Source organism: Hordeum vulgare, chromosome 7H (genome assembly GCF_904849725.1).
Source record: "Hordeum vulgare subsp. vulgare chromosome 7H, MorexV3_pseudomolecules_assembly, whole genome shotgun sequence".
NCBI classification, from domain to species: domain Eukaryota; kingdom Viridiplantae; phylum Streptophyta; class Magnoliopsida; order Poales; family Poaceae; genus Hordeum; species Hordeum vulgare.
Window position 1 is genome coordinate 29,775,372 of NC_058524.1, and position 9,389 is coordinate 29,784,760.

Below are 9,389 nucleotides of genomic sequence, written 5' to 3' on the forward strand. Positions count from 1 at the left end.
TAGCTAGAGGTTAGAGTTAGTTTCTAGCTCATGACTAACCCTAAACTAAATCTAGCCAAAAAGGTGTTTGGATGATAGGGTTAGGTTGACAATAGTTGTACTTGATGGAGAGGAAAGTGATTTTTTAGTGGGTCCCTTGAGAACTAGCTCCAATTAACACCTATTAACTAGTGGATAGAAAGAGAAAAGTGACTTTTTAGTAGGCTCCATGAAAACTAGCTCCAATTAGCACCTCTTGAATGGGCTAGTTTTTTTGGGTGGGTTAGATGCAACTAGCTCCAATCTAACCCTCATGTTTGGATACTTTAGAGATATTTGAGCCCCAACTAGCTCAAACTAACTCTAGCCTATGGATCCAAACAGGGCCATTGCTGCGATCGTCAACGCCGTTGCATCATGCCTTGATGTCGTGCTCATAGCAGCTCCCTTCGGAGCAGCCGAGACATCCTCACATCATTGTCGAAGTGTCAGAACACGCCACTACGTCAATGATCGTCGAAGCATGCCTCACTGCACCATCACACCACACACCTCGTCGCCATACTCGTGAAACCACACCTCAATGTCGTGGTCGCTGCAACATCTCTTGCAGCAGCCAAGCCATCCTCATAGCATCATCAGGGCATCACAACACGCCTCGTCATGGAAGCATGCCTTGCAACACCATCACAAAATACCTCATCTTGTGTTCGTCGTAGCATGCCACGATGTCGTGGCCGTTGTAGCACCCTTGTAGCAGCCAACCATCCTCACAGGATCTCGTGACATTGCACCACACCTCGTCATCAGGGTCGCCAAAGCATGCCTTGCATCACCATTGTACCACACCTCGTCAATGTGACCGACGAAGAATGCCTGGCAACAGACAAGCTACCCTCACAGCATCTCCCCGGATGTTGCGGCACTCCTCGTTGGTGTGGTCGCTGAAGCATGCCTCACGTCACCATCGTACCATACCTCGTCACTATGATTGTCAAAGAATGCCTCGCAATAGCCAGACTACCATCACAACATGTCCACGGCTGTCGCTGCACTGCTATTGTTATTTCAACATTGTGGTTGTCCATTGTTGAAGCACACCACACAACATTGTGGCACTGTGGGTGTCGACATCTTTGCAACCTTGTCAGCTGCTCCTCATTGTGTTCACAACATGTTCGCTCGGTGTCGTAGCACCCGGCCACTAGCCTGCCCACACTTGTCGTCGCCTCGTAGCATACCTATCACCACACGAAGAATCAATGCTATCGACGACCATCCACCGCTTTCCATCAGCCATGGCCTTATCTCTTATTGCTCTCTCTTCTCCAAACACGTTATTCCCCACCCTCCTTTTTCCCCATCTCTGTTCATGAGAGATATGCTCCATGGCGATGCAACAACAGGAACTCTATGGAGGAAAACCAGAGAGGAGCCAGGACGCACCACATGTTGCACCTCGAGGCTTACTGAAGGGCGGTGAAGCCCCGCGTTCCACCAGCCGCGGTGTTGCAACCCCATCGACTGACAGAACACGCAGACAACACGCGATTGCTCGCCAGCAGATCCCCGTGCTTACGATGCAGCTGCTCGAGGACGATCTCACCGGTGATTCCCGGTGCTGCAAGTTGGATGAGGGGGCCATGATGCAGGGTGGTCAATGGGTCTGCGATGCAATGTTGTGGTGAGGCTGTAATTGAGCTCCGGTGAGGCTGCAATTGAGAATCGCCAAAGCCGTCGATGTTGCATTGGAGCTCCGACGAGGCTGCAATGGAGCTCCACCGGAGTTGCAATGGAGCTTCGCGCGGAGCCGTCGGTGTTGCGATGGAGCTACGCCGTAGTTGTAATGAAGCTCGCCGGAGTTGCAATGAAGTTTCGCCGGAGTAGTCGGTACTGCGTTGAAGCTCGTCGGGGCTACAATAGAGCTCTCCGGATGCTACCGGTGTTGCGTTGGAGCTCTATCGAGGGTACAGTGACTCTTAGCTGAAGCTGCCATGCTTGCTGGTGCCGCGTCGTTGCTGTGATCCAACAACAACAGTACACTGATTGGACGGCTAGCTAGACGGATGAAAGAAATCATTCGGCTGATTTGTAACGCCCCCCAATAAAAACATTTCGACGCGTACACGCATCCAATAAAAACATTTCGACGCCGGCATACGTGCACCATGTTGGATGTGAAACGTGGGTGTACATGCGCTGTCATGATGGCGAAAGTGATCCGATGCGCTGGTCCGAATGTTTGCAAATCTTTTGCAACACAACGTTGAAGATGCCCACAAGACATTAGACATTGGAAAAGGTTCTGAATCAGTCGACTGATTTCAGCGCATGCATCAGCCGCCCGCAGCGTCGTCCTATCGCCGCACGATTTTCCCTTATCTTCTCCCATTGTTCCCACCTTATCTTCTTCACCCACTGTTCCTTCTTTTCCCCCTTTTTCTCATTCAATGCTAGAGAAGAGGCACCACGGGTGTATCACAGCTCCCGTCATGACCGTCATATGCTACTTTGCAGATTCGTCTTGGCTGCAATGGATCCCACCATGGCTACATCGGAGCTTCATCGGAACGTCACCGCGGTTGCAATGGAGCCCGCCGTGGCTGCATCGGAGTTTCGCCGTAATGCCATCGTGGCTGCAATGGAGCCCGCCGTGGCTGTGCCGGAACGTTGCCGCGGCTGCAATGAAGCCCGACGTGGTTGCATCAAAGCTTCACCGAAACGCCATCGCGGCTGCAATGGAGCCTGTCGTAGCTACAACGGAGCTTCGTCGGAACGCCGCCGCGGCTGCAATGGAGCCCTTCGTGGCTGCAATGGTGCGCGGTTGGAGCTCCGCCGTGGCTGCATCGGAGCTTTCGCCGGAACGCCGTCGCGGCTGCAATGGAGCCCGTCGTGACAGCGACCGTGCTTCGCCGGAACACCGTTGCGGCTGCAATGGAGCCCATCGTGGTTGCAATCGTGCGCGATTGGAGCTCCGTCGGGGCTGCAATGGAGCTCAGCCGAAGTTGCCATTGAGCTTCGCCTGAGCCGTCGACGTTGCGTTGGAGCTTCGTCAGGGCTTCAATAGAACTCGACCAAAGTTCGATGGAGCTTCATCAAACTCGTTGGCGCTGCCTTGGAACTCTGCCAGTGCTGTAATGGAGCTTGGCCAGAGCATCGGTGTTGCGTTGAAGCTCCCCGAAGCTGGAATGGAGCTCGTCAGACGTACTCAGTGCTGCATTGTTGCGTTGGAGCTTCGCCGAGGCTTCAATGACACTGTATTGAAGCTGCTTCAATGGAGCTCGTCAGACGTACTCAGTGCTGCATTGTTGCGTTGGAGCTTCGCCGAGGCTTCAATGACACTGTATTGAAGCTGCTTCAATGACACTATTGAAGCTGCTTCAATGACACTATTGAAGCTGATGTGATCCGACGACCACCAACACGCTGGGGCTGAATAGGCGACGCATGATTTCTTTATAGCAGCCCCCTTAGACATCGAGCCTTCAATTTCAGCTCCTCCCAAAAAAAAAGCCTTCAATTTAAGCAAGCGTCTGTTCGTATGGTTACACAAGGGTTCGTGTGCGGTGAGTCGACATGTCATGTACTCAAATGCACTGAAGCTCAGTCCCATTATTATGATATATAGATATATAGACTAGATGGATCACTTTGCGGCCCAATGAGTCGATAACAATTGTGAAGTAAAGAACCCTATTCTTAAGTACATGTACAAATATTGTGCTGTTAATGAATGGCTCAGCAGCTCACATTTGCTCCAAGGAATCCCCTTGAAACTAAAATGTTCCACAGCACAAACCAAGCTAGCTAGGGACAGAGAAGAGAGCATGGCACATAAGTTCAATGGAAAGATGGGCACAATAAGCGCAGCAAACATAACACGGTTAACACGCCAACATAGATACCGATGAACTTCAGGTCACATACCATACATAACATGTTGCTAAGATATCACAGGGCCGGGCAGATCCCTGACACAAACTAAGTTGGTAAGTACTAAAAGGCAGAAGGAACCAAGAACTATATAGAAGGCAAAAGGAACCAAGAACTACTCCACTGTTCTTCTTCTTGACCGGAACACAACAAGCTAGCTAACCATCAACCAACCAAACCGGCGTGCAGCGTCAGCCACGGAGCTCGATCACCAGCCGTCGGTGAGATGCACCGTGACCGAGACGGTGTCGCCGATGTTCCAGTAGGAGTCGGGGACGAACAGGAACCCTCGGGCCTGGAAATCCTTAAGCCGCCGGACCAAGGGCGCGGCCCCGGAGCTCAACAGCACGGGCGTATCCGGGGCGCTCCGCCAATGCTTCACCTCCATCTTGTACCTGGCCTCGGCTTTCCCCATGGGGCGAGGGCTCATGCAGACGAGCGACAGCGAGCGCCCGGACAGGACTTCGCCGCCGTTGAGCAGGAGGAAAACTCTGGCCCCGTCGCCGTGCAGGAGCACGCGGAAGGGCATCTTCTTCTCCAGCCTGACGGCGACGCGACGGCTTCCCGTGGGCACGACCACGGCGGACGCGGCGTGGCGGTCGTGTATGTGGTTGTACAGCTGCATGCCGTGGTAGGTGCAGCCGTCGAACGGGCAGTAGTACGGCGTGTACGGGCAGTCCTCCTCGTGGCTCCGCCTCCCTGTGTAGCTGACGATCTCACGGCAGCCGTAACTGGCATAGGTGCAGGGCCTGGTCATGGCCGCCAGGACCTTCTCCAGCGGCCGGCACCGGATGTCGCCGATGGGCTCGGCGCAGAAGCAGATCCGGTCCATGCGGATGCAGCAGGTTCCGCACGCAGGATGCCCATTCTTGCACTAGAACCAAGCAAGACAAAATGCTAATTAGCTGATCAATCGCAACGGAACACATCCAGGTGAAAAAACTGAATACACAAACACACTGGCAGAGTGGCAGTGGCAGGGAGGGGCTAACCATGAAGATCTGATCACCAAAAGGTTCGAAGCAGATCTCGCATCCCAGTCCGTCCGCCTCGACGGTGTAAGCATTGGCGGATTCTTCCACCGTTTCTTCTCCGCGGCCACGGGGCACATCTGGCCTCCCCCCGATTACGGGCGCCGTCCTCGCCTTCTTCGTGCTCTGCTTCATCATCCCTGTGCCATTCATGAGATGCGTACGCAAGAATCAACGAGCAGCACAGAAAAAGCAGGGAGAGGAGAGGATAGCAGAACTCAGCATTAGGCACACCTGCGCGTTGCTTAGCTTAGCTTCACAGCTTCTCACGGAGTAGTGGAGAGTAGAGAGTAGAGACAATGGGTTGGAGGCTTGGGGTTGGGGCTGGAGACATTTATTATCAATCAGTGTATGTGAGATGGAGCAGGGCAAAGACTGGCACGTGCCCTGCTGGTGGCTGCCGTGAGAAGTCCAGCGGACTGGAGGGAGCACCGGTTCGCGTGGCTCCCAGTTCAGAGAGAAAATAATTACACGGCAGACGTTGTCATGTCAGTCAAGTCGTGAGCACCCGAGAGGGCGGGCTAGGGTAGAAAACGGGCTGGAAACCCGAGCCAGCGTGGGATACGTTGCATGCACTGTGTTGTCACATCCTTCTAGCTCGTCGCGTGTGATCTGTGCTCGGCACCGCTGATGCGGTGACGCCTGACCGAGAACAGTGGGCCGACTTCGACATGCTCGATCCATCGGTGGGTCATGGATCTGCGCGCAAGGGCCGGCCGGTTGCATGCAAAGCTTTACGTGGCGAACATCAGCTTAACACTAATAACTGATCTAAAGAGATCCTAAAAGCAGAATAGAGATCGAAATAAAGCAGAGAGGATAACTCGAAGATGTACTGTACAAAATCCACGGCAGGAAAGTAATAGTTGAGGTGGATCCCTAACAACAACCTCAAAGCGCTGATGCACGTGTCTGTTTGGATCGCGATGGAGAGAAAAGTTAATTAAACGTGTCGATTCAAACGGATGTGCGTTCGCTTTTCATCCACGTGTCGATTCATTTTTGATCTATTTTAAACCTGATTTAGGTCGTTGCAGACACGAGACGGACACGCATGCCGCGCGCCAACTACGCTTCGTAACCCGCGAGTGGCAAAGCCTCCATCATTTCCCTCCATTTTCTCCTAAACCCTCCCGCCAGTGCACTCTCGGCGGCTCGTCATGGACGACGACCTCGATCACCCTTGCCTCGTCCAGCATCACTACCGCCCCCTTTGGCAAAGGCAAGTCCGGCGCCCCCCGAAAGACCACCATCGCGCCTAAGAAGGAGAAGAATCTGATGCCTTAGGAGCGGGCCACGGAGTCGGCGAAGATAAAGCGTCAGAGGCACGCGGCAGACGCAGGGGATGAAGCAGCGGTAGGAGGACACTGTCGCCCACGTCGCGGCGGCAACGAGGGAGGCACTATTGTACCTAGGGTTAAACCCTGACCATCACGGGCTCGTCAATGCCGTCGTGGCAGCTGGCAGCACCAGATCATCTCCGTTTCCTCGGATGGTGCTGCCAGAGTCGCTGCGCACGTCCGCGACTCACCCGATTCCCGGCTTCCACGTCTACCTCACCCTGGGCGTTTGGGTACCCGAACCCGCTAATCGAACCCGAACCAAACCGAATTACCTGAATTGTCGGGTAATTCGGGTATCGGGTAAGGGTTCGGTTCTCATTTATTGACTATTCAGTTTTCGGGTTAGGGTTCGGGTTCTAGTGTGGAAAACTCAAAATACCCATACTACCCAAATTATTCATACTGTCCAAAATTTTCATGCTATTATTACACTAACTTGTTACCCATCCTAACTAAAATACCCATACTATCCAAGTTATTCATATCAAAAGTTGAAGTATGCTCCGAATATTTTGGGTATTTTGGGTACCCGAATTACCCGAACCGAAATTTTGGGTAATTTGGGTTCGGGTATTTTTTTGACAGAAACTATTTTGGTTCCAATTTTTGAATACCCGAATTACCCATAAACCGAACTACCCGAATCGAAATAACAAAAATACCCGAATGCCCACGCTGACGTCTACCCACTAGCCTCTTGATACGTCTCCAACGTATCTATAATTTTTGATAGTTTCATGCTATTATCTTGTCAAACTTTGGATGTTTTGCATGTCTTTTATATATTTTCTGGGACTAACTTATTAACTCAGTGCCAAGTGCCAGTTCCTGTTTTTTCCATGTTTTTGACCCCTTTCAGAGGAGATTTTGAAACGGAGTCCAAACGGAAGAAAATCCCCGAAAAGATTTTTTCTGGAACGGAAGAAGATCAGGAAGCTTGTGAGCCAAGGCAGGGGAGCCTCAGGGGCCCCACAAGCCCCCACCCCGCGGCCAGGGAGGGAGGTCGCGCCATCCAGGCTTGTGGGCCCCCTGGACGCCCTTTGCCCTGGGTCTTTCGCCTATATATTCCCATAAATTCCAGAAAAAATCAGGAGATCATCGCAATCACTTTTCCGCCGTCGCAAGCTTCTGTTTCCGCAAGATCCCATCTGGGGCACGTCCTGGTGCCCTGCCGGAGGGGGGATTCGGACACGGAGGACTTCTCCATCAACACCATGACCTCTCCGATGATGCGTGAGTAGTTCACCATAGACCTACGGGTCCATAGCTAGTAACTAGATGGCTTCTTCTCTCTCTTGGATCTTCAATACAAAGTTCTCCATAATCTTCATGGAGATCTATCCGATTTAATCTTCTTTTGCGGTGTGTTTGTCGAGATCCGATGAATTGTGGATTTATGGTCAGATTATCTATGAATCTTATTTGAGTTTCTTCTGATCTCTCTTATGCATGATTTCATATCCTCGTAATTCTCTTCGAGTTGTGGGTTTTGTCTGGCCAACTAGATCTATGATTCTTGCAATGGGAGAAATGCTTGGTTTTGGGTTCATACCGTGCGGTGACCTCACCCAGTGACAGAAGGGGTAGCGAGGCACGCATCGTGTTGTTGCCATCAAGGGTAAAAAGACGGAGTTTTCATCATTGATTTGAGATTATCCCTCTACATCATGTCATCTTGCTTAAAGCGTTACTCTGTTCGTCATGAACTCAATACACTAGATGCATGCTGGATAGCGGTCGATGTGTCGAGTAATAGTAGTAGATGCAGAAAGTATCGGTCTACTTGTCTCGGACGTGATGCCTATATGTATGATCATTGCCTTAGATATCGTCATGACTTTGCGTGGTTCTATCAATTGCTCGACAGTAATTTATTCACCCACCGTGATACTTGCTATTTTGAGAGAAGCCTCTAGTGAACACTATGGCCCCCAGGGTCTACTCCACACCGTATTTTCAGCCTTACACTTTTTACTTCGTTACACTTTCTGCCTTCAGATCTCACTTTGCAAACAATCTTGAAGGGATTGACAACCCCTTTGAAGCGTTGGGTGCAAGCTTGTTTGTGTTTGCGCAGGTACTCTGGACTTGACGAGACCCTCCTTCTGGATCGATACCTTGGTTCTCAAACTGAGGGAAATACTTACTGCTCCTGTGCTGCATCACCCTTTCCTCTTCAAGGGAAAAACCAATGCAAGTCCAGCCTCTGTCAACGTGTCAATTTCTGGCGCTGTTGTCTGTGGGATAGCAGAAGAATTTTTGGCGCCGTTGCTGGGGAGGAAGATCAAGTCAAGAACTCATCCAAGTAGGTGTCGCAAACTCATCTCTTGCATTTACTTTGTTTGCCAATTGGCTCTCGTTTTCCTCTCCCCCACTTCACCAATTTGCCTTTTTCGTTCGCCTTTTCGTTCGCCCTTTTTCTCGCCTCCTCTTTGTTTTCTTGTGTGCTTGCTTGCTTGCTGAAGTCACCATGAACGAAAACACCAAACTTTCTGACTTCTCGAATACTAATAAGAATGATTTTATAAGTACTCTCATTGCTCCCGCCACTAGTGCAGAGTCATACGAAATCAATGCCGCTTTGCTGAATCTTGTTACGAAAGAGCAATCCTATGGCCTTCCTAGTGAAGATGTCGCATCCCATCTCAATACCTTCATTGAGCTTTGCGATATGCAAAATAAAAAAGATGTGGATAATGACGTGATTAAATTGAAGCTTTTTCCTTTCTCGTTGCGATATCGCGCAAAAACTTGGTTTTCTTCTTTGTCCAAAAATAGTGTCGATTCTTGGGATAAGTGCATAGATGCTTATATATCCAAGTATTTTCCGCCGGCTAAGATCATCTCTCTCCGTAATGATATCATGAATTTCAAGCAACTTGATCATGAGCATGTTGCACAAGCTTGGGAGAGAATGAAATTAATGATTAGAAATTGTCCCGCTCATGGCTTGAGTCTTTGGATGATTATTCAAATCTTTTACGCTGGCTTGAATTTCGCTTCTAGAAATATCTTGGACTCTGCCTCAGGTGGAACGTTCATGGAAATCACGTTAGGGGAAGCCACAAATCTCTTAGACAACATCATGACAAACTACTCTCAA

General features: G+C 50.6%; 1 protein-coding gene across 2 annotated transcripts; it reads right to left on the bottom strand.

The window, feature by feature from the left end:
• Nucleotides 1-3,855: 3,855 nt before the first annotated feature.
• On the bottom strand, nucleotides 3,856-5,277 carry LOC123407743 (E3 ubiquitin-protein ligase SINA-like 10). Of its 2 annotated transcripts, XM_045100944.1 has the most exons (3): nucleotides 5,178-5,277; nucleotides 4,905-5,083; nucleotides 3,856-4,786 (listed from the first exon to the last, which is right to left on the bottom strand). In XM_045100944.1, the coding sequence occupies exons 2-3, from the start codon at nucleotides 5,079-5,081 to the stop codon at nucleotides 4,121-4,123; spliced, it is 843 nt and encodes a 280-aa protein (XP_044956879.1). In that variant the 5' UTR covers nucleotides 5,082-5,083; nucleotides 5,178-5,277; the 3' UTR covers nucleotides 3,856-4,120. The 2 variants fall into 2 exon arrangements, with proteins under 2 accessions (XP_044956879.1, XP_044956878.1); XM_045100943.1 differs by lacking the exon at nucleotides 5,178-5,277 and having other exon boundaries at nucleotides 4,905-5,171.
• Between the last annotated feature and the right edge of the window lie 4,112 nt (nucleotides 5,278-9,389).

Bases quoted from the DNA above. Each gene is read 5' to 3' on its own strand.
- LOC123407743 (XM_045100943.1), bottom strand. From the start codon at position 5,096: ATGAATGGCACAGGGATGATGAAGCAGAGCACGAAGAAGGCGAGGACG. The intron at 4,787-4,904 runs GTTAGCCCCTCC...GCTTGGTTCTAG, and splicing joins TTGGTGATCAGATCTTCATG to TGCAAGAATGGGCATCCTGC.